The 25716-nt window shown below is 41.8% G+C and overlaps 1 protein-coding gene across 1 annotated transcript in view; it reads left to right on the top strand.

Annotated features, from left to right (window-relative positions):
- LOC115208331 (copine-9-like) overlaps window positions 1-24227 on the top strand; it is a 37829-nt gene extending 13602 nt beyond the window's left edge. The window contains exons 6-9 of the mRNA XM_029776286.1: window positions 7334-7461; window positions 15822-15924; window positions 16074-16131; window positions 22728-24227. Coding sequence (XP_029632146.1) covers window positions 7334-7461; window positions 15822-15924; window positions 16074-16131; window positions 22728-23002 — 564 coding nt within the window. The 3' untranslated portion in view covers window positions 23003-24227. The remainder of the gene's footprint in view (window positions 1-7333; window positions 7462-15821; window positions 15925-16073; window positions 16132-22727) is intronic.
- Window positions 24228-25716: the final 1489 nt, after the last annotated feature.

Here is a 25716-nt window from a genome sequence, read left to right as displayed (position 1 = left end):
TGGTATCCACATATGTGTGTCTTTGGTTTGCAGTTGAGCAAAACCCCAGAATCTGATTAATTTACTAAATGTTATCTTATTCCACAAAGTATTCCTAAAATGGTCTAGACAATATTATTCGCACCTTCTAGAAATAGTTAGAAATAATTAGATTTCAAGCAGGTGATTCTCCTTTACTTTGGAATTGAACTCAATTGTGGTGAGTTGTAGAAGCCTGCAATATAAAAATCACTCATTCAACCAGTTTGAATAAAGAAAAGGACTCATTCTCCTGTTTTGTGTCACTGTGTGTACTGCAATGAGCATGGCGAAAAGAAAGATAACCAGATAATGTTCTGAGGAGGTCAGACACAAGATTGTAGCCAAGCATGGAAGGTCTCAAGGTTACAAGTCCATCTCCAGAGATGTTGATGTTCCCGTTTTCACCAAAAACTGGATGGAAGATTGCAGAGAAGGATTATTTTAATGGTGGAGAAAGTTTTGACAGTTTCAACTACCAAGGCATTTTGGAGCGCAACGTCAGACCCGGTGTCAGAAAGCTGGGTCTCCGTCAAAGGTCATGGGTCTACCAGCAGGACAATGACCCCAAACACACTTCAAAAAGAGCCAGGAATGGTTCAAGACTAAACGCTGGACTGTTCTGAATTGGCCAGCATTGAATCCCATTGAAAACTTGTGGAGGGATCTGAAAACAGAAGTTGGGAGAACTGGAGCAGTTTGCACAAGAGGAGTGGGCCAATCTGCCAGTACAGAGGTGCAGGAAGCTCAACCGCTTGATTGTAGTTATTTTGACCAAAGGCTGTGCTACCAAATATTAAGTCTAGGGTGTCAATAATTTTGTCCATGCCACTTTTGTTTACTTTCTGATTTAAATGGATATATTAAGTTCTAAATCAAAAACAAAGTTTCTGTAATATTAACAGTGAAATAAAGAATTTTTGGAGACCAAATACTTTGGTGCCAATATTTGGCCACGACTGTATACATTTCTTCTTAGTATTCAGTATTTTATTAGGATCCCCATTAGCTGCTGCTAAGACAGCAGCTTCTCTTCCTAGGGTCCGAACAAAACGTAAATCATGGCATGATACAAAATAACTAAAGGACAGAACTACATGAATGTAAAATAAGAATACACACTTTTATACACTGTATATCACTATAGAAAACAACACATAGCTTTCGCAATGCACAGTTCTGATCATTTCTAAACCACTTAAGACACACTCACCGGCACATACACTTTCACTATCACGAGTTTCACCAAATGGTCCTTTACTTCTGTTCGTAAAAGGAACAGAACAATTAATTGGATGGAGCTTCACATACAGTCCTTCGCTCTCGTTCAGTTCATAAATGAGCAGAACAATTCATTAGATGCGGATTCACCAAAGTCGTTCACCCCCAGCTCATATATATTGAACCAAAATCTTTCAGACACGTTCACTATCCCTGCTTATATGAAATTATCTGAAATAAATGCATGTTCAAGATAGCATGCATAGGTCGTCGCAAGTATGTGGAGATCTTCACAATTGCTGTAATAATCTGTGCAGAATATTCAACAACATTGATCACTTGCACCATGTATTTATAATGTAATCTCAACTACAATCTAGGTAATTTCATTCTGCTATTAAATGAAGTACAGTACAGTGATAACACATTCATATTTTGTATAAATAAGCAACATATCTGACATTGTATTCCCATTTCAACTTTGCTGTGCTTTTAAATGGTTGAAAGCTCAGTGATATGACATTTGGGTGACAACTAAACCAAAAATCAGACATTGTTTTTCTATTGGAATTTGGTTGTGCTTTTAGATGGTTGAAAGCATAGTGATAACGCATTAGAAATCTAACTAACTTTTCACTGACTTTTTGAGTGAGTGAATATACAGTAGGTTGTAATCTCATTGATCAACGTGTCGTGTCTTTACTATGGATTAAATTATATATGACATGCTATTTTATCAAATAAATTCTCTGCAATTAATATTACCTGACTAAACTAATCATGTAAATATAATTAACTAGGAAGTCGGGGCACCAAGGAAGAATGTTTATAGAGCTGTTGTCTTCCGAATAAACTCTTAAAAATCTGGTCATCTTTTATATCAATAGCAGTCAATTATTAATCATCATCTTATTCAGTCTCATCTGAACGTCGTAAAAATCTTCATGAACCCTGGCTAACAAGTTGAATCAGCAATACAAAATGTGGTTTAATTATTTATTTACTAAATATCTAAATAATCACACAGAATTACATATACACAGGATGGATCAGACATTGATGACTAATTATGTCGTAAAAGAAAACATCCCTAGCGGACGAAACCGATATGACGGATGGTTACACAAAGAAAGAGGGTTGGCTTTTGAATGAAAGAGCGGGAAGACTGAGGAACAAAAGGATTGGGTCTCTATCGGACCTTGAGAAGCAATGCTATCGTAAATACAGAATCTTATGCATTCTAAATTACCGCCCATTCGGAAAAGGAAAATGCAAGCGTGCATAGTTTACTTATGAAAACAATTCTCTCATTTAGATGCTAAAATTTAATTTAATCTTTTCACAAATTATTTCATATTTAAAATGTTTACTTGCACAACAATTCCATGTGAATCTGATAACTAGAATATGTAGACTTTCCAAGATACAGTTTGTCGTCCTATCATCAGATATAATGTCCTAGACCACTTACTGTTCTGACATAATATTCTTTAAGTACCAACGGATACTTTCAACTGGTTGGATTACCGAAATATTGTTCCGTTCCCAACCTTTTGATGTTACCATACTCCCGCTATGTTAACAAAGGGCTTTCCAAGAGTCCATTCTGTAGAGTGGAGAGAGAAAATGGGGAAAGGTATTTATGGGGGTCATAAACCTCACCAACAGGGCAACGTTATGACAAACATCTCTACCAAATATTACCCAATTATCCACATTGAAATGATGCGGTGTGCCCAGTGGGAGGAAGTATCCCGGAGCGAAGAGGTTAGTAATGCTTGCCAACGTGAGTTGCTTCTCACTAGGCAGCAGTTGCGTCCACATGTCGCCGGTGGTAGCTAACTTGGATAATTTGTTCCATCCCACTTGATTTGATTTTGAGAAGGATAGCAGCCTACACAAGAAATAACTTGTAATATTGGTAGAAACCATCTGGATGTCATCATGATACAGTCTACTGCTCAATGGAGAGAGTTTAACTTTGGTATTTGGTATTTTATTAGGATCCCCATTAGCTGTTGCAAAAGCAGCAGCTACTCTTCCTGGGGTCTACAAAACATGAAACATGACATAATACAGAACATCAATAGACAAGAACAGCTCAAGGACAGAACTACATACCGGCTTTGCGATTTGCTAGATTTATTGTAGTGACTATGGCATTAACGTCTACATTTTTGTAAAAAATTTAAATAAATACAAATTGGGCTACTTTGATAAAAATGTTATGATTCTGAACAAGCTCACTAAATCTTAACTGACATGCAAGTTACCCAGCCAGCTTTAGCCACAGCTGTAGGATCTTAATTTGATCATTCTTTAAATGCTGAGAATTTTCCTGCCAAGCAGGAAATGCAAACTTGTAGTGTATCTGAGTTTTAAAAAGGCTTCTAAATATTGTAAATTCCACTTAAAAATTTCAGACATGATTTGCTGTAACAAAAAATGTATCAACAAAAATGTCAATTTATTATAATCCACATAATAATTCACATTTCCTGTTGCTGCAGGATTATTTTCCTGCTGTAGCAAACTGGCTCAAATTAAGATCCTACATCAGTAGCTAGCTAGCTAAATATGTTAGCATCATTATGAAAGGCTAACACTAATTAGCTAGCTAACAGAGAGTTTGGCTGTCCAATCGAGGAATTCCCTCTGGTGGCTTATCTACTTGTTCATGATGTGTTCAATAACTTTAGATCAATTATAACTAGATCAATTCCCTGATTTGATAACATCATATTTCGATAATGTGCTATGAGTGCAGCAGCTAGTTAGCTAGTTACCTCTTGCAGCAGTGCAACGCAGCAGTGCAACACTCAGTTGGTAGAGCATGGTGTTTGCAACGCCAGAGTTGTGGGTTCGATTCCCACGGGGGACCAGTACGGAGGGAAAAAAAGAAAAAAAATGTATGAAATGTATGCAATGTAAGTCGCTCTGGATAAGAGCGTCTGCTAAATGACTAAAATGTAAAATTATGTAAATGTAGATTGTCCCTATGTCAAAATGATGCTTTTTCCTGATCCCAAAAGCTTTTTCCTGATCCCCAAACAACGGCGATGGCCGATCCCTAAACTACGTAGTGCCGATATACAGTACCAGTCAAAGGTTTGGACACACCTACTCATTCAAGGGGTTTTCTTTATTTTTACTATTTTCTACATTGTAGAATAATAGTGAATACATCAAATCTATGAAATAACATATGGAATCAATTATTAACCAAAAAAGTGTTAAAACCTCTTTGGGCTAAAGGGCAGTATTTTCACGTCCGGATGAAAAGCGTGCCCAAAGTCAACTGCCTGTTACTCAGGTCCAGAAGCGAGGATATGCTTATGAATGGTAGTATTGGATAGAAAACACTCTAAAGTTTATACAACTGTTAAAATAATGTCTGTGAGTATAACAGAACCGATTTGGCAGGCGAAACCCCGGGCACAATCCATCAAGGGAAAACATTTTTTGAGGTCATTGTGTTTTCCAATACTTTTCTATGTGAAACCTGATTTATTAGGGCCCAGATTGCAGTTCCAATGGCTTTCACTAGATGTCAACAGTCTTTAGAAATTGTTCAATGTTTTTCTTTTGAAAAATGAAGAAGTAGTCTATTTTTTCTATGTGTCACTCAGAAGGACTCTAGTCTTTTTTTTTTGCGTGTGAACAGGAGCACGCTCCTCGTTATTTTTCTCCAGTATTGGAAACAGTTTATTCCGTCTTAAATTTGATGGATTATTTACATTTTAGGGTACCTGAGGTTGGATTAGACACATTGTTTGAAATGTTTGGACCAAGTTTACAGGTCACTTATTAGATACTTTGTAGCCATGTTGGGTGAGTTGGAACCGGTGTATTTCTGAATCAAACGCGCCAAATAAATGGACATTTTGGGGATATAAAGAAGGAATTTATCGATCAAAACAACCATTCATTTTGTCACTGAGACATTTGGGATTGCAAAAAGATGAAGATCTTCAAAGGTTAGGCATTTATTATATAGCTATTTCTGACTTTTGTGTCGCACCTGCCTGGTTGAATTTTTTTTTCATGTTTTTGTATGCGGGGCGCTGTCCTCAGATAATCGCATGGTGTGCTTTCACTATAAAGCCTTTCTGAAATCTGACAAAGCGGCTGGATTAACAAGAAGTTAAGCTTTATTTTGATGTATTACACTTGTATTCATATGAATGTTAAATATTTATATTTCTGTAGTTTGAATTTGGCACTCTGCAATTTCACCGGATGTTGTCGAGGTGGGTCACTAGCGGAACGCCTGCGCTAGAAAGGTTAAACAAATCAAAATATATTTTATATTTGAGATTCTTCAAAGTAGCCTCCCTTTGTCTTGATGATAGCTGTGCACACTCTTGGCATTCTTTCAACCAGCTTCATGAGGAATGCTATTCCAACAGTCTTGAAGGAGTTCCCACATATGCTAAGCACTTGTTGGCTGCTTTTCCTTCACTCTGTGGTCCAACTCATCCCAAACTATCTCAATTGGGTTGAGGTCAGGTGATTGTGGAGGCCAGGTCATCTGATGCAGCTCTCCATCACTCTCCTTCTTGGTCAAATAACCCTTACACAGCCTGGAGGTGTGTTGGGTTATTGTCCTGTTGAAAACAAATGATAGTCCCACTAAGCGCAAACCAGATGGGATGGCATATCGCTGTAGAATGCTGTGGTAGCCATGCTGGTTAAGTGTGCCTTGAATTCTAAATAAATCACAGACAGTGTCACCAGCAAAGCACCCCCACACCATCATACCTCCTCCTCCATGCTTCACCTTGGGAACCACACATGCGGAGATCATCCATTCACCTACTCTGCGGTTGGAAGACATGGCGGTTGGAACCAAAAATCTCAAATGTTGACTCATCAGACCAATGAACAGATTTTCAACAGTCTGATGTCCATTGTTCGTGTTTCTTGTCCCAAGAAAGTCTCTGTTGAGATGCGTCTGTTATTTGAACTCTGTGAAGCATTTATTTGGGCTGCAATCTGAGGTGCAGTTAACTCTAATTAACTTATCCTCTGCAGCAGAGGTAACTCTGGGTCTTCCTTTCCCAAATGAGAGCTAGGTTCATCATAGCTCTTGATGGTTTTTGCAACTGCACTTAAAGAAACTTTCACTGTTCTTGATATTTTTCGGATTGACTAACCTTCATGTCTTAAAGTAATAATGGACTGTCGTTTCTCTTTGCTTATTTGAGCTGTTCTTGCCATAATATGGACTTGGTCTTTTACCAAATAGGGCTATCTTCTGTATACCCCCCTATCTTGTCACAACAGAACTGATTGGCTCAAACGCATTAAAAAGGAAAGATATTCCACAAATTAACTTTTAACAAGGTACACCTGTTAATTGAAATGCATTACATGTGACTACCTCATGAAGCTGGTTGAGAGAATGACAAGAATGTGCAAAGCTGTCATCAAGGCAAAGGGTGGCTACTTTGAAGAATCTCAAATATAAAATATATTTTGATTAGTTTAATACTTTTTTGGTTACAGCATGAGTCCATATGTGTTATTTCATAGTTTTGTTGTCTTCACTAATATTCTACATTGTAGAAAATAGTAAAAATAAAGAAAGCCCTTGAATGAGTAGGTGTATCCTAACTTTTGACTGGTACTGTTCGTGTGCTATATAGGAAGTGGCTTTAATGAGCCAATGGGTGTTCTTATCGGAAGAGTTTTGACGCTGAATGTACAGACAGGAGACAGATAATGTTTTACAAACCTCCAACATTAAAACAGTGTCACAATTAAAGATTGTGTGACCACTGCGCTCAGAACAGGTCTGTCAACCAAAATGTAACAGAATTAAACAATTGTGTTGCCGGTCCGTACTCAATATTGTACTTTTGGGAACAGTCAGATTGTTTGATGGATTAATTTTGATCTCATGTCTTGATTGATTTACCCAGACAATGTGAAAATAAAATACTTAGCAACTCTTCGAGGACAAATGGACGTTGACTTTACAAACACTATTATTTTTCTTTTTTTCTCCAATACATTAGTATTCGATGCATCTGAGCTTTTTCTCTCCTTCTCTCTCCCTCTCTCCGTCTTTCTTGTCCATGGTTTCCCACAGAACTCCAACAGTGAGAACCCAAACTGTGTGGGTATCGAGGGAGTGTTGGAGTCCTACTTCCAGAGTCTCCGAACTGTTCAGCTCTACGGGCCCACCAACTTTGCTCCTGTCATCAACCAGGTGGCACGGTGAGAGAATGGCAGCACACACACACGCGCACACGCACACATACACACGCGCGCACACACACACACACACACACGCACAGTGCATTAATAAAGTATTCAGACCCCTTGATTTTTTCCCACATTTTGTTACGTTACAGTCTTATTATAAAATGTATTAAATAGTTTTTTCCCCTCATCAATCTGCACACAATACCCCATAATGACAAAGCAAAAACTGTTTTATTTTATTTTAGCAAATGTATAAAGAAAACTACAAATATGACATTTACTTAACTATTAAGACCCTTTCATCAGTAATTTGTTGAAGGACCTTTGTTATCGATTACAGCCTTGAGTCTTCTTGGGTATGACGCTACAAGCTTGGCACACCTGTATTTGGGGAGTTTCTCCCATTCTCCTCTGCAGATCCTCTCAAGCTTTGTCAGGTTGGATGGGGAGTGTCGCTGCACAGCTATTTTCAGGTCTCTCCTGAGATGTTCGATCGGGTTCAAGTCTGTGCTCTGGCTGGGCCAGTCAAGGACATTCAGAGACTTGTCCCCCTAGCCACTCCTGCATTGTCTTGGCTGTGTGCTTAGGGTCATTGTCCTTTTGGAAGGTGAACCTTCACCCCAGGCTGAGGTTCTGAGCACTCTGGAGCAGGTTTTCATCAAGGATTTCTCTGTACTTTGCTTTGTTTGTCTTTCCCTCGATCCTGACTAGTCTCCCAGTCCCTGCCGCTGAAAAACATCCCCACAGCATGATGCTGCCACCACCATGCTTCACCATAGGGATGGTGCCAGGTTTCCTCCAGGCGTGACGCTTGGCATTCAGGCCAAAGAGTTCAATCTTGGTTTCATCAGACCAGAGAATCTTGTTTCTCATGGTCTGAGAGTCCAAGCGGACTGTCATGTGCCTTTTACTGAGGAGTGGCTTCCGTCTGGCCATACTACCATAAAGGCCTGATTGGTGGAGTGCTGCAGAGATGGGTGTCCTTCTGGAAGGTTCTCCCCTCTCCACAGATGACCTCTGGAACTCTTTCAGAGTGACCATCGGGTTCTTGGTCACCTCCCTGACCAAGGCCCTTCTCCCCCGATTGCTCAGTTTGGCCGGGCCGGCCAGCTCTAGGAAGAGTCTTGGTGGTTCAAAACTTCTTCCATTTAAGAATGATGGAGGCCACTGTGTTCTTTGGGACCTTCAATGCTGCAGAAATGTTTTGGTACCATTCCCCAGATCTGTGCCTCAACACAATCCTGTCTCGAAGCTCTACGGACAGTTAGTTCGACCTCATGGCTTGGTTTTTGCTCCGACATCCACTGTCAACTGTGGGACCTTAAAAAGACAGGTGTGTGCCTTTCAAAATCATGTCCAATCAATTGAATTTACCACAGGTGGACTCCAATCAAGTTGTAGAAATATCTCAAGGATCACCGACAACAATGAGACAGCCTATAGGGAGGAGATCAGAGACCTGGCAGTGTGGTGCCAGGAGAACAACCTCTCCCCCAACGTGATCAAGATAAAGGATAATTGTGGACTACAGGGAAAGGAGGACCGAACAAGCCCCCATTCTCATCGACGGGGCTGCAGTGGAGCAGGTTGAGAGCTTCAAGTTCCTTGGTGTCCACATCACCAACAAACGATCATGGTCCAAATACACCAAGACAGTCGTGAAGAGGGCACGACAATGCCTATTCCCCCTCAGGAGACTAAAAATATTTGTCATGGGTCCTCAGATCCTCAAAAAGTTCTACAGCTGCTGTCACGTCCTGGCCAGTATAAGGGTTAATTGTTATTGTTGTTTGGTCAGGACGTGGCAGAGGGTATTCGTTTTATGTGGTTCGGGGTGGTGTGTTTGTTGAAGGGGCATTTGATTTAAGTATTCCGGGGTGTTTGGGCACTGTTTGATTTTCATGTATTCTATGTTTATTCTAGTGTGCCTGTTTCTATGTTTGGCTAATTGGGGTTGGGACTCTCAATTGAAGGCAGGTGTGTCTATTTGCCTTTGATTGAGAGTCCCATATATTAGGGTGTGTTTGTGTTTGTCATTTGTGGGAGATTGTTCCGTGTATAGCGTCAAGCCTTACAGGACTGTTTATTGTCGGTGTGTTTCTTTTTTGTATACGTGTTTATTTTGGGTTTGCCTTCTTTCCTCATAATAAAGAAGATGAGTATACACATACCTGCGGCATTTTGGTCTCATCACTACGACAACCGTGACAGCTGCACCATCGAGAGCATCCTGACTGGTTGCATCACCGTCTGGTTTGGCAACTGCTCGGCCTCTGACCGCAAGGCACTACAGAGGGTAGTGCGTACAGCCCAGTACATTCACTGAAGCCAAGCTTCCTGACATTCATTTTTGTACGCTGCAGCTACTCTCTGTTTATTATCCATGTATAGTCACTTTACCTCTACCTACATGTACATATTACCTCAATTACCTTGACTAACCGGTGCCCCCTCACATTCACTCTGTACCGGTACCCCCTGTATATAGCCTCTCTACTGTTATTTTATTGTTGCTCCTTAATTATTAGTTGTTGTTTTTTTCTTCTTTTTTTTCTTTTATTTATTCAGATTTTACTTCAGTTTATTTTTGTAAATACTTTCTTAACTGCAGTGTTGCAGTTCTTGACATAAACTGGTACACCTGGTACCTACTACCATACCCCTTTCAAAGGCACTTACATGTAAATATTTTGTCTTGCCCATTCACCCTCTGAATGGGACACATACACAATCCATGTCTCAGTTGTCAGTTCCCTTCATCTACACTGATTGAAGTGGATTTAACAAGTGACATTTATAATGGATCATAGCTTTCACCTGGATTCAGCTGGTCAGTCTATGTCATGGAAAGAGCAGGTGTTCTTAATGTCTGTGGATACTCAGTGTACATATGTGTTTTGACTTGATTGACACAATACGAGAGTCACATATACTGTACGCAAGTACATACAGTATGCAAACACACAAACTCTCTTACCCTCCCCCCACCACACACACACACACACACACACACTCACACTCCTCTCCTCTGCAGTATTCCACCCTTAGGCTGCCCTAGCCTCCATGAGTTACTCTGACATGTTCTCCCCTGAGCTGTCTCTGTCTCTATCGCACTCCTTCTCACTCTGACAGACAGACGGCCTAGCTTAACTGCTCTCCACTGCCTCCGTGTGCTCTATTTCTCTTTGTTTTCCATCTCTAAAGGTTCCATATAACTGCAAAACTCTTGTTAATTGGCTAGCTGGGGCCTTGGGGCCATTACAACTTATCAGGAGTTGTATTGCTAAATGTTGTATAGGACACTAGTACTAGAGAAGGCCATGTAGTTCATATAAATATAATTCATTAATGGTTTCGTAGTTGTAATATTAGAAAGGAATAGTAAGTGTGCCATTGTGTGAGAGTTTTACTGGTATTTCCGGTGTTATAAAGGTGTTCCTGGATACTTTCCATAGAAATAAGCAGAGCATAAAATATGAATAATAGAAGATCTTGTGATCTTGGTATTCTCCAGGTAGGAGGAAAGACTCTCCCTAAATGGGCTGCTTAAGGTCTTGTAGTGGAAAAATGAGAGAAGGTGAAACTCGCGACTAGCGACTTGCAGGTGCCGAGACCCAGCGTGATGACTCAATCACGTTTTATGAAACTGTTCTGATGGATGACCGTATATTTGCATCTCACAGGAGAAACACACCTTATCCTCTGCTTTCTCCAGAGACGAGAAGTTCCCAGCAAAGTTCTGGGGTCACTGACGCTAGAAGAAGTGTGATAACTGATGAAAACTTTAATCGTCTAAATGAATGTTACTGTTAATTCAATTGTCGTGTTTGGTTTGTAAGTGCTATGGATTTATTGTGACAGGGAAACTGTGTTATAATGTTTGTCGGATGGCGGTCAATTCAAAGAGGGAACGACACAAGGGTGCCCAGGGCCTGCATTCATTCACATACAGTAATAATGGAGTCAGATTGATGAATGCAGTTTAAACATAATTTTCATTCAACTACATAATGGTGACCACTCATCGTCAGTCGATGGGGATTCCCACCAAACTACAGTCTCATACCTCCCACCTTATTAAAAATACACAATTTCTCAAACTAAATCCCCAAAAATGTGGTATGTAGTTCATGAAACACATTTTCTAATGGGTCTGTTATGTACTTCCTGTTTATTTTTTGTGTACCAAACATTAAGAACACCTGCTCTTTCCATGACATAGACTGACCAGGTGAAAGCTATGATCTCTTATTGATGTCACCTGTCATAAAAGTGTTGCGTAGTCTAGACTGTTGTCATGAAAGTGTTGCGTTTTCTAGACTGTTGTCATGAAAGTGCTGCGTGGTCTAGACTGTTGTCATAGAAGTGTTGCGTTGTCTAGACTGTTGTCATAGAAGTGTTGTGTGGTCTAGACTGTTGTCATAGAAGTGTTGCATTTTCTAGACTGTTGTCATAGATGTGTTGTGTTTTCTAGACTGTTGTCATAGAAGTGTTGCGTTGTCTAGACTGTTGTCATGAAAGTGTTGCTTTGTCTAGACTGTTGTCATAGAAGTGTTGCGTTGTCTAGACTGTTGTCATAGAAGTGTTGCCTTGTCTAGACTGTTGTCATAGAAGTGTTGCGTGGTCTAGACTGTTGTCATAGAAGTGTTGCGTGGTCTAGACTGTTGTCATAGAAGTGTTGCGTGGTGTAGACTGTTGTCATAGAAGTGTTGCATTGTCTAGACTGTTGTCATAGAAGTGTTGCTTTGTCTAGACTGTTGTCAGAGAAGTGTTGCGTTTTCTATACTGTTGTCATGAAAGTGTTGCGTTTTCTAGACTGTTGTCATAGAAGTGTTGCGTTGTCTAGACTGTTGTCATAGAAGTGTTGCGTGGTCTAGACTGTTGTCATAGAAGTGTTGCATTTTCTAGACTGTTGTCATAGATGTGTTGCGTTTTCTAGACTGTTGTCATAGAAGTGTTGCTTTGTCTAGACTGTTGTCATGAAAGTGTTGCGTTTTCTAGACTGTTGTCGATAAAGTGTTGCGTTTTCTAGACTGTTGTCATGAAAGTGTTGCGTGGTCTAGACTGTTGTCATAGAAGTGTTGCGTTGTCTAGACTGTTGACGTAGAAGTGTTGCGTTCTCTAGACTGTTGTCATAGAAGTGTTGCATTGTCTAGACTGTTGACGTAGAAGTGTTGTGTTGTATAGACTGTTGACATAGAAGTGTTGCTTTGTCTAGACTGTTGACATAGAAGTGTTGCATTGTCTAGACTGTTGTCATGAAAGTGTTGCGTTTTCTAGACTGTTGTCATGAAAGTGTTGCGTGGTCTAGACTGTTGTCGTAGAAGTGTTGCATTGTCTAAACTGTTGACATAGAAGTGTGTTTTGGGGTGGGGGTGTAATTCAATATTAGGAAGGTGTTCTTAATGTTTGGTATACTCAGTGGATATAAGTATGGCAATATACTTTCCAGTGAATGCGGCATCTCTTTTGCATAACTGAATAGAGTGGAGTGCTGTGGCTTGACTGTGGGCGCAAGAACATCATGAGTTCTCGTTCAATATGGTGCTATATTAGCATAATGATGATGATGATGATGATATAGCTGATGATTAGCACCTGTTTGAGAAAATTAGATTAATAATATAATTTTTCTCTTTCACATTGTCTCTTTCTCTCTTTCTTTCTCTTACTCCTTTATTATTGGCTATTATTGTCTGTTATCTATTATCTACTTTTTGTCCTTTAGCCCTCATCTTGCTTTGTCTCATTTCCGTTCATCTCCTTTCCTACTCTCTCTCTCTCTCTCTCTCTCTCCCTCCTCTCTTTCTCACTTCCTTTCTTTCTCTCTTTCTGTCTCTCCTCTCCACCGTCCTCTCTCTCACTCCTTCTCAAAAGTCTCTCTCCCATTCCACTCATTATGCTTCGTCATCCTCCTCCTCCTCCCTCATTCCGGCGCTGAGCCGGGTTGGCTCATGCGGCTGCTTGTGGGACAGAGATGGTGATGAGGAGGAGGAAGGCCCTCCAGTCCTGTGGATGTGTCCACATCTGAGGTGTGGGGGTGAATTGAGCCACTCTCTGGGCATCTTTACCTAATATAACTCCTCACAGCAGCAGAGACTGGAGTAATAACTACCACAACCCACCTTGAGTGGAGTTAGAAGCAAGAGTCTAGGGGAAATATTTTGGTTCTCAAACAACAACCACCTCTCCCATCCACTGGTTCCAGAAATGGGGCTGCATGTATTGTAGTGAAATGCCCACAATTTTTCTCCATGTGCTTGTCAGCTGATTCAACCATTCTCCAATGCGTTCCTGACTTGTCCTTTATTTCACTTGTAATGTTGATTTACTACGTAGAATGTAAGTTAATAGATTATTTTGTCTGTGTGTGTTTGAGAAAGAGAGAGAGCGAGAGAGACTGACAAATGCATACATACAGAGATAGTGAGAGACAGACAGACAGACAGACAGACAGACAGACAGACAGACAGACAGACAGACAGACAGACAGACAGACAGACAGACAGACAGACAGACAGTCAGAGAGAGAAGGAGAGAGACTTTCACACACTAGTGTGAGAGAACTAGACACAGACAGATAGAGAGGATGGGATATTACAGAGAGAGAGGTGCCATTTACCCTTCACTCTTTTCCTCTTCCCTTCCGTCCAGACGGTGAGAGTAAGCCAATCAGGCAGTGAGCCAGCGGGTCCCCGTCCAATCAAACAAGTCAGCCAGCGAGTTTTGTCCGCCCCACGGAGTCTTACCATTAGTTACCATCTCTGTCCCACAAGCAGCCACACTAGCCAACCGGGCTCAGACACAAACACGACAGCTACAACTTCTATGTCAACAGTCTAAACAACGCAACAAGTCTATGTCATCAGTCTAGACAACAGAATAGTCGGTAATGTAGTGGTAATAACGGACTTCCTGGGAATATTACGTCTGCCAATCGAGCACAGTTTAGTGTAATGGTATTCAAAAAGTTTTAAGTGTATGCTATATTACTACAGAAAACCAGAAGACAGAAGAAAGTCTCCCTCTACATGTGCATTCATGCACACATGCACACAGTCAAAAAAGTTGGACCCGTACAGGAATGGATACACACCTACTCATTCAAGGGTTTTCTTTATTTTTTGGTATTTTCTATATTCTACACTATGAAATAACACATATGGAATCATGCAGTAACCAAAAAAGTGTTAAACAAATCAAAATATATTTTCTATTTGAGATTCTTCAGAGTAACCACCCTTTGCCTTGATGACAACTTTGCACAATCTTGGCATTCTCTCAACCAGCTTCATGAGGTAGTCACCTGGAATGCATTTCAATTAACAGGTGTGCCTTGTTTAAAGTTAATTTGTGGAATTTCTTTCCTTCTGCATGCGTTTGAGCCAATCAGTTCTGTTTTGACAACTTATGGGTGGTATACAGAAAATAGCCATATTTGGTAAAAGACCAAGTCCATATTATGACAAGAACAGCTCAAATAAACTTAACATGGTGCACAAACATCCGCACAGTCGTGAAGAGGGCACAGCAGCGCCTCGTCCCCCTCAGTAGGCTGAAAGTTTTACCACTGCACCATCAAGACCATCTTGACTGGCTGCATCCCCGTTTGGCATGGCAACTGCACCGCCCTTGACTGCAATGCGCTACACAGGGTGGTGCGGACATTTAAGTATATAACTGGGGCAGAGCTCCCTGCCATCCAGGACCTCTATATCAGGCGGTGTCAGAGAAAGGGCCGAAAAATTGCCAAAGCCCTCCAAGCCATAGACTGTTCAAAACGGTACGGCTCTCGGACCAACAGGCTCCGAGACAGCTTCTACCCCTAAGCCATAAGACTGCTAAATAAAATAGCCGGACTGCCAAATAGTCAATTAATGGTACACAAACTATCTGCAACTATCTACCTTGCACTGAACCTACGCACACTCACTAGACTATATATACAAACCATATACACACTCACACACACACACACACACACTACATTGACACTCCCACACAAAACCCACACACATTCACATACATTACACACTCACACACACGCATACCGACACAACACAAACACACATACATATTACACACGCACACTCACACACTTTCACACTCATCATTTGCTGCTGCTGCTCTGTTCTTTGTTTCACTCGTATTATTATCTATCCTGATGCCTAGTTACTTTACCCTGCCTTCATGTACATATCCACCTCAAGTACCTCGCACCTCTGCACATTGATCTGGCACTGGTACTCCCTGTATAGAGCTCCATTCTTGGGTATTTTATTCCTCATGTGTTACTATTTTGGGAAGGGCGCACGTGACAAATATGATTTGGTTTGATTAAGTTTCAACCTGTGCTGTGTCGCTCCGTGCAGGTGTGCTGAGGATGTGACTGACGGATCCCAGTACTTTGTGCTGTTGATGATCACAGACGGAGTCATCTCAGACATGGTGCAGACCAAGGAGGCTGTGGTCAATGTGAGTGTTCATCACAACTCAGTGATGTGTGTTGTTGACATCGGTGGGGCCATAAGTTTGTGTGTGTGTGTGTGTGTCCCAAAATGTGGCACGGGATGTCATAATGATGTAATTTCCTGTGCGTGCATGTGTGTGTGTTTTCTCCGCAGGCTGCCGCTCTGCCCATGTCTATCATCATAGTGGGAGTGGGTCCTGCTGAGTTTGATGGTAAGTGTCTGTCTGGTGGGGGGAGGGGGGGGGCTTTTAAATTGCATGGTGCTGACCCAGCTTCTGTTCTTTTCTCAATGCTAGGCTGTCAATGTGTCACTGTCTGTGAAGTGCACTAAAGATTGGCAGGGTAGGTGACAGAACAGTTGCAATCTCCTTCCCAGAAGTTTTAGGAACTGGTGAATCCCCTTCCTGCTCTCCCTTTCTTCCAAATGTATCTCCCCCTATCTTAGATATACAGCAAGGACACCCAAATCTCCTGGTATGGAGCGGTACATGCTTTTGTTCCAGCCCTCTTCGACTCTTTTAACACATTTGATTTGATCCTGAAGAGCAGCTTGAGTGTGGGTAGAACAAAAACCTGCACACCCAAATAGTGTTGTTTTGTTTTAGTTTGCCTAGGACACCAGGTAGGTGGAGTTTGCTTATTTGACCCCATTCCATTGCTCCTAAAGAGCAAACTCCACCCAAAAGGTGAACCAGGTGAGGTAAATCAGTTGTATATATATGTGTATATGTATGTATGTGTGTATATATATATATATATATATATATATATACATATATATATATATATATATATATATATATATATATATATATATATACATATATATATATATATATATATATATATATATATATATATATACGCAAAAAATATATGGGGGATTGGAAATGATGCAGACAATTACATTGATGGAAGTAACAATCTATCCGCAATATTGAAGCTGATCCACCCTAAAAAAAAAAACTACTAAAAACATTTCAAATAAAAAGGAATAAAATAACTCAAAATAAATTAAAATGTAAAATTAAAAACAATAAAAAATAGTATCAGTTGCTCTCCAGGATGAGGAATGTGTTGATTCCTTCCCCCTTCCCAAAGAATCCTTAGCATTAGTCTCATGTGCTTTATGCTTTATCTTGGCCAGGTCGCAGTTGCAAATGAGAACTTGTTCTCAACTAGCCTACATGGTAAAATAAACAAATAAAAATAAATGTGGTAACAGGTCGTGACTCCTGTGTCATGTCTCTCGGTGGAGGGGAACTCAGAGTAAGTGAGTCCTAGGTCGTATTGAGTAGGGCAACGGAAAACTTTTTGCAATTGAACACGAAATTAGCAATAGACGGGTTGGTTGTTTAGCAACAAAACCAGCACGTGTGCAACTATGGGGCAAAACAGACAGGGTTGGCTTAGATTGTTGACAACATTTAAACTATATTTAGTCCTCAAATGTTTATTGAAACATAAATACATTTGTACAATAAGCACTTGTTGTCTCAAAAACATTGTTACATTTGTTGGTTAGCTAGCTAGCTAGCAGATTTGAGACATATTAACATTGACATGAAATCAGTCAAAACACCTCAAAACAAGACATGGTATCAATAACAAGATGAAACGAGCCACCTACGATTCCCCACATGGTATCTTCTTGTCACTGTTGCTATCTGACCATTCAGAATCATAAAAACGCGGCTTCCGGCCACATCGATGCACGTTCGTAATTTTTGTGACGTTGTCAGCCAACCCATCTATTCCCTCCCTGTTTCAGTCCATTTTTTCCCCATATGGTGCCTGATTAACACACCTGATATATCAGACTTCCACTGCTCAGAAGGTTAATGTCAGAGCTGAATAATAATACCATGTGTGGGTAAACTCTGCACAAAACAATCCATTCACGCGAAGGATGTTTGCATTTTTTACTTCATTATCATGTTACTTACTCTTAGAAAAGAAGGTGCTACCTATAACCATAAAGGGTTATTTTATTGTCCCCATAGGAGAACCTTCTGAAAATATATATTTTTTTGTTGGAACTCATTCACTGACACAATGTCCTTAAAACAAGTCAAAATGAGGCTCAGTAGTGTGTGTGGCCTCCACGTGCCTGTATGACCTCCCTACAACGCCTGGGCATGCTCCTGATGAGGTGGCGGATGGTCTCCTGAGGGATCTCCTCCCAGACCTGGACTAAAGCATCCGCCAACTCCTGGACAGTCTGTGGTGCAAAGTGGCGTTGGTGGATGGAGCGAGACATGATGTCCCAGATGTGCTCAATTGGATTCAGGTCTGGGGAACGGGCGGGCCAGTCCATAGCATCAATGCCTTCCTCTTGCAGGAACTGCTGACACACTCCAGCCACATGAGGTCTAGCATTGTCTTGCATTAGGAGGAACCCAGGGCCAACCCCACCAGCATATGGTCTCACAAGGGGTCTGAGGATCTTATCTCGGTACCTAATGGCTGTCAGGCTACCTCTGGCGAGCACATGGAGGGCTGTGCGGCCCCCCAAAGAAACGCCACCCCACACCATGACTGACCCACCGCCAAACCGGTCATGCTGGAGGATGTTGCAGGCAGCAGAACGTTCTCCACGGCGTCTCCAGACTGTCACGTCTGTCACATGTGCTCAGTGTGAACCTGCTTTCATCTGTGAAGAGCACAGGGTGCCAGTGGCGAATTTGCCAATCTTGGTGTTCTCTGGCAAATGCCAAACGTCCTGCACGGTGTTGGGCTGTAAGCACAACCCCCACCTGTGGATGTCGGGCCCTCATACCACCCTCATGGAGTCTGTTTCTGACCATTTGAGCAGACACATGCACATTTGTGGCCTGCTGGAGGTCATTTTGCAGGGCTCTGGCAGTGCTCCTCCTGCTCCTCCTTGCACAAAGGCAGAGGTAGCGGTCCTGCTGCTGGGTTGTTGCCCTCCTACGGCCTCCTCCACGTCTCCTGATGTACTGGCCTGTCTCCTGGTAGCGCCTCCATGCTCTTGACACTACGCTGACAGACACAGCAAACCTTCTTGCCACAGCTTGCATTGATGTGCCATCCTGGATGAGCTGCACTACCTGAGCCACTTGCGTGGGTTGTAGACTCCGTCTCATGCTACCACTAGAGTGAAAGCACCGCCAGCATTCAAAAGTGACCAAAACATCAGCCAGGAAGCATAGGAACTGAGAAATGGTCTGTGGTTACCACCTGCAGAACCACTCCTTTATTGGGGGTGTCTTGCTAATTGCCTATACTTTCCACCTGTTGTCTATTCCATTTGCACAACAGCATGTGAAATTTATTGTCAATCAGTGTTGCTTCCTAAGTGGACAGTTTGATTTCACAGAAGTGTGATTGACTTGGAGTTACATTGTGTTGTTTAAGTGTTCCCTTTATTTTTTTGAGCAGTATATATTCCATGTAGAACCCTTTCCCCAGAGGGTCCTTCATGGAACCCAAAAGAGTTCTACCTGGAACCAAAATGATTCTACCTGGAACCAAAAAGGGTTTGCCTATAGGGAGAGCCAAATAACCCTTTTGGGACCTTTTTTTCTAAGAGTATAGTGTACTACTTTTGACCAGAGCCCTATGGTCAAAAGGCCTGTTCAAAAAAAGTATCAGAGAATGAATATAGTACTGAAAGCATAAGCTACAACTAGCTAGCACTGCAGTGCATAAAATGTGATAAGTAGTTGACTATAGTTGAACAGTTTGAACAAATACATTTCTTCAAAAATGAAGGAGAAGCAAGAAAGATAGAGAGAGCTGTATTTTTTCACTTTCACTTACATAGCTAGCAAATGCAGCTAGCTAGTTTAGCATACTCAAACAGAGAGGGATGCTATGTTAACTAGCGGGCTATGGCTATCCAACACGGGAACTCTTCCAAGTCAAGGTAAGCTTTTGGTTTTATTAATTTATTGCCATCAGGGCTGCCGGTGTAACTGCTAAACTGTTTGCTGACTGTACACTATACTGCATTACTGTAGAGGGTTTACTAATGCGTTAGTTCTATTAGCTATGTTGACAGTGACGTTAGCTAGCTAATATGGTGACAATGATGTAGGCTGTGTGTAGTGGTTAGCGGTTATGATATGAATGTTTGGCTAGTAAAGGTTTTTTCACCTGGTCACAGACAGCTGATGTGTTGTCCATAAGCGAAGGGAAAAGGTGAGAGAGGAGGAGAGCGTGTAGATGCGAGAGTGAATTACAATGAGCAAAGTGATTATGCTATTTGTATGTGGCTGCTATGAATGTGAACTGTGTTTGCGTGTGTTCATGTGGTGTATTCATTCCGCCGATTCTGTTGAAAAACGTTTCTTAAACGGAAGCAAATGGAACAAAGTGTGGATAAACATACCTGAATTTGCCCAAAAGAAACTCTTGTTTGCAACTGTTGGACTTATGATTACACCCTAGATCAGCTAGATGCAGGCAAGAGTGTGCAAGGCAGTATTGAATGTGTCACTGTTTGTCATCTTAATTACAAAACAAATATATCTCGACCTGTGCAACTACGTTGTAAACTTTAATTCATAGGCTAGGTTGTATCAACCTCATGATGGGTATAGAGAAAATGTTTGTATCATGTAGTAGCCTAAACCTATCGATGTTACATTGAACTGGGTGAATGGAATATGAATGACAGTCATCCAATATGCTGAAATAGAAAGAAGACCATGCTAATCAACAACAACAACAAAAATTGTCCTCCCTCATCTTAAACGGCACCGACCGCCACTGCTGTGTACACTCCTCCTGGCATAGTGAGAAAGAGTTGTGCTGGAAAGCTGAAGTTCTTCAGCTAAGAAGAGTGCAGCAAACAAAGCAGAGACTCCCAAAGTAAATGTGCAAACACTAGAGCACACTTATTATGCATTATGCCTATTCCAAAAGTTAATTGGCTAAGTGATTTGAATTAAAGATACTGCCGGTAGTTGGGGAAAGGAAGCAGAAAAGGGGAAATTATTCATGCCTAACGACAAGGGGGTCTCTTTGGGACCTATTACAAACTACACAGGGCTGTGCGAGGGGTCAGGGGTAGCTGCCGTAGGGGTTGTGTGTGTGTGTGTATGTGTGTGTGTGTGTGTGTGTGTGTGTGCATGCATGCATGCTCGTGCATATGTGTGAGTTTCTAGTGTGTGTGTGTGTGAGAGCGAGGGGGGGTATGTATTTAAAAGCGTATAAATTTAATCACTAGAGTCTTGGTTTGTGATGGTTTGACTGATTGCTCCAGAGTGTGTGGTGGTTGGGGAATCAGCATAACTTTAAATGGTCTATAGGTGGAGGGTTATTTGACTCATCTATGCTCTCTTATCCTCCTCTTGCTCAGTCAGAGGGAAACTGGGAGCTCTTTCTTTCCACAGGGAGCCTGTTCAAACAGACTGTCTCTCACACATATGCTTGAGTGCAACCCATCTCCTCTCCTCTGCTATTCCCATCCTCTCCTCTCTTATCCTTCCCCTCTTCAAATCTTTCCATCATGCCATGTTCCTCTCTCCAAAATGCCTCACATGTTCCCATGAAGTCTGCATGTGGGCATCTGTTTGGATGCACCTGTGTGCCTGTAGATGTTTGTGTGCATATGTGTGTGGAGTGAACGTATGTGCATCATCAGTGTGTACCAAGCAATCCTGCGCCTGCGTGTACACACACACATTCATGGGTGTGAAATTCATGGGAAACAGAAGGTGTGTGTGTGTGTGTGTGTGTGTGTGTGTGTGTGTGTGTGTGTGTGTGTGTGTGTGTGTGTGTGTGTGTGACGTTCAAGGGAGCAGAAGGCTTTGTATAAGTCAAAGTGACTCAGGGGATGCCCCCCACATGTCTGGGTTTACCCAAGACACCTGCCCCACTTTCCTGCCATCGTGCTGTCCCTTCACACCCTCTCTCTTCCTCTCTGCACTGCTATATCCTACAGCCATAGGTGAAAGCACTGGATAGGTCTCCAGCCCATTGCCTTCATGTATCCAGTGCTTTTCAGATCACTGGTCCTGGAGGAGAGGAGATGAGGAAGGGTGGGTGGGTATTGAGGAGTTTTGGGTTGCTGCCCATGGCTGAGGCATGCTCTCTCAAAGACATCAGTGTGAACCCAACTGTATAGTCCCACAGGCATGGCCAGGCATCTGCCTCCCAGCCCCTCTCTACCCCAGTGCACCAGATAAGATGGACCCACAACTCCTCGCCACCAAAATATATATTAGTATTCATGATGTAGTCTATTAGAAAGTTACGGCATCCATATTAGGATGTTGTCGGTTCTCAGAAAATAGTTCCTAATATGGATGCTGTTGGTTTTATTAAAATCACTCCTTATAATGTAAGAATGAAGTTTCAGGAAGATGTTTTTAAAATATGTTTGCTCTGGGGCTTTTATGTACAGAATTATGTATTTGACCTACTATTATATTATTAGTTGCACTTTTGGCAAACAAAGTGACACAGGAGGCTGGTGGCACCTTAATTGGGGAGAATGGGCTCATGGTAATGACTGGAGCGGAATCAGCGGAAGGATTTCAAAAACATGATGCCATTCCATTTGATCCGTTCCGGCCATTATTATGATCCATTCTCCCCTCAGCAGCCTCCCCTGGTAGGGTGCCATATTTATCACAAATCCAACACACATCAATAACAAACAACATTCTGTCTAACAATGGATTTACGTGACGTCATCTCTGTCTCTGTCCCTGACTCTGACTCTCTGTCTGACTCTCTCTGTCTCTGTCTATGACTCTAACTCTGTCTCTAACTCCCTCTCTTTTCCTGCCTCTACCCCATTTCTCTACCTCTGCCTCTGTCTGTTTCTGCTCCATAGCGATGGAGGAACTGGACGGTGACGAGGTCAGAGTGTCCTCTAAGGGGCGCGTTGCCGAGCGAGACATAGTCCAGTTTGTGCCTTTCCGAGACTACATAGACCGCCAGGGCAACCAGGTGCTGAGCATGGCACGGCTGGCCAAGGACGTGTTGGCAGAAATTCCTGAGCAGCTGCTGGGTTTCATGAAGACGAGGGACATCGAGCCCCGGCCCGCCCTGCCCGCCTCCTCCACCACCACTACCACCACGCCAGGACTCCACAAGCTGCGCATCTGAGAGAGTGATTTGGGTGGGGGTGGGGGTCTGGGGTTCTTGTGTTTAGAGACATTGTTTGGACCATTTTCAGTTACAGCAAATACCTGAAGAGACACTCACTGAAGCCGTTGGGGTGCACATGCGCATGCACACACACACACACACACACACACACACACACACACACACACACACACACACACACACACACACACACACACACACACACACACACACACACACACTGCAGTAGCGATTTCCTGCCTGGTGAACACCGCCATGCTGTGATGTAACAACTGTACAGCTTAACAAGGGTCAAATGGAGCATGACCTTTGGAGCAAGAACTGTTGGAACTGCTTCCATGGTTGCCAACCCCTCACTGACCCCTTAGCTTCTTTTTTTATGCAGGGGTCAAGGAACGGTCACGGTTAAACGTTGGAAAAAGCAAGAGTTTGTGGGCTTTTCAACAGACAGAAAGAGCGATCGATGTTCACCTTTTTTCCTATGCCTCACTAGCCCCGCATGCAATGAGTGTTTCATTCTCATATCTTTTGTGGTCCGAAACGGAAACAAATTGGCCACTTGGGTTGCAATGGCAGTACTTTACTTTGTCCACTCTCTGGCCAATGTATATTTTCCATGTGTATAATGACACTGTACAAACATTGAAGAAAGTGGGACAGCCGGTTAATATCCAAAACAAGTGAAAGGCACAGGAAGTCTATTCATGTTTGGTTTCTTCTCAGGGCATTTCTGAAAGCTTTTGGATGAGTTTCGCAAAACAAGGGAGACGGTAACAAGATGGCGTCTCTGGACAGTTGAGGTCTCAGCCTCGGCATCTGGAGTCATTGGGTGTTTCTCAAAATGCATACTACCGTGCTCCAAGCACGCAAATTGGAGCACGGGAGGGTCAGAGTATGAGTTCAAATCAAAGTATGCGAAACGGAGCACAGAGGGCACTTCTGGAATGTGTACTCCATTTGTACTTATTTTGAAGCATGCATCAACGCAAGCTTCAACGGAAAGTATGCAAAGAAATATGATGCAACCACGTAAAGAATTACACAAAATGTATTGAAATCAATGGCGGCCATTATTTGAGCTGAAGCTAGAGAAAATACACAGCTATTCAGAATGAAATGTTGCTTATTCACATCTCATATGTTGCCTGACTATAATATTTTATTTTGATACATTAATAAATACAGGCGGTGTTCATTTTGACATCTGCCTACATACCGTATATCACATGCCCATAATAGGACACTAGGGCTAACTGGCTAGCCACTAGTACTGTTAGCTTGCCAGATAGCCACAAAGAATTGTTAGCTAGCAACCCACAAAGAATCTCTCACATAGTATTAGTTTTAGGTCATTTTGCATGTTAAAATATCTGGTTAGCTACATTATTATGCTAGCTGATAGTTGTGAAGTAAAACGGTTGCTTTGTGTATATCTTGTTTCGTTGCTATTGCCATTGTTGACCTGACTGGAAGACGGTTCAGTGAATGGGTAAGTACATAGTAAGTCAATAGGGCTAACTGGCTAGCTAGTTAGCCATGAAGAATTGGTAGCTACCAATGAAATATGTACAGTTGAAGTCAAAAGCTTACATACACCTTAGCCAAATACATTTAAACTCAGTTTTTCACAATTCCTGACATTTAATCCTAGTAGAAATGCCCTGTCTTAGGTCAGTTAGCATCACCACTTTATTTTAAGAATGTGAAATGTCAGAATTATAGTAGAGAGAATGATTTATTTCAGCTTTTATTTCTTTCATCACATTCCCAGTGGGTCAGAAGTTTACATACACTCAATTAGTATTTGGTAGCATTGCCTTTAAATTGTTTAACTTGGGTCAAACGTTTCAGGTAGCCTTCCACAAGCTTCCCAAATTATGTCAATTAGCCTATCAGAAGCTTCTAAGCCAGGACATCATTTTCTGGAATTTTCCAAACTGTTTAAAGGCACAGTCAACTTAGTAAACTTCTGACCCACTGGAATTGTGATACAGTGAATTATAAGTGAAATAATCTGTCTGTAAACAATTGTTGGAAAAATTACTTGTGTCATGCACAAAGTAGATGTCCTAACCGACTTGCCAAAACTATAGTTTGCTAACAAGAAATTTGTGGAGTGGTTGAAAAACGAGTGTATGTAAACTTCCGACTTCAGCTGTACATCTACCTTGCATAACATTAGTTTAAAGTAATTTTTGCCTGTTTAACTAGCTGGCTAGCTAGATTATTACGATTCACAGATCTAGCTGATAATTATAAAGTAAAACGTTTGCTTTGTGTATATCTTGTTTAGTCTATTGTTGCCATTGTCCTGGCTGGAAGAAGGTTCAGTGAATTGGGAGGTGAATAGTGAGGTAATACAGTAGAGGGAGTGCGAGTGCTTCTCAAATGTATTGTTTTATGCATTCTCCACACCCTCATCCTCACAAGAATGTACTCAATAGAACATGGTCGGCGAATGCGCTCGGAGCATGAGAGTGCAGCACGGTAGTATGCATATTGAGAAACACCCATTGTGTTCATATATCTGTACATCATGTCCTTGTTTAAGGACTGGTTCCTCTTGCCCAGGGGGCGATTGAAAAGTGAATATATTGTTTTATGCCGGTCCTCACTATATGTATGTATGTATGTAGTTGGATATCTTAGCCACGTTACCTCATGATAAATATATTCTCTATATTACTGATATATTCCACGTGTTGAAATGT

Source organism: Salmo trutta, chromosome 14 (genome assembly GCF_901001165.1).
Source record: "Salmo trutta chromosome 14, fSalTru1.1, whole genome shotgun sequence".
Taxonomy (NCBI): domain Eukaryota; kingdom Metazoa; phylum Chordata; class Actinopteri; order Salmoniformes; family Salmonidae; genus Salmo; species Salmo trutta.
The sequence above is the reverse complement of the archived record's forward strand: the minus strand, read 5'-3'. Positions and strand labels throughout refer to the sequence as shown.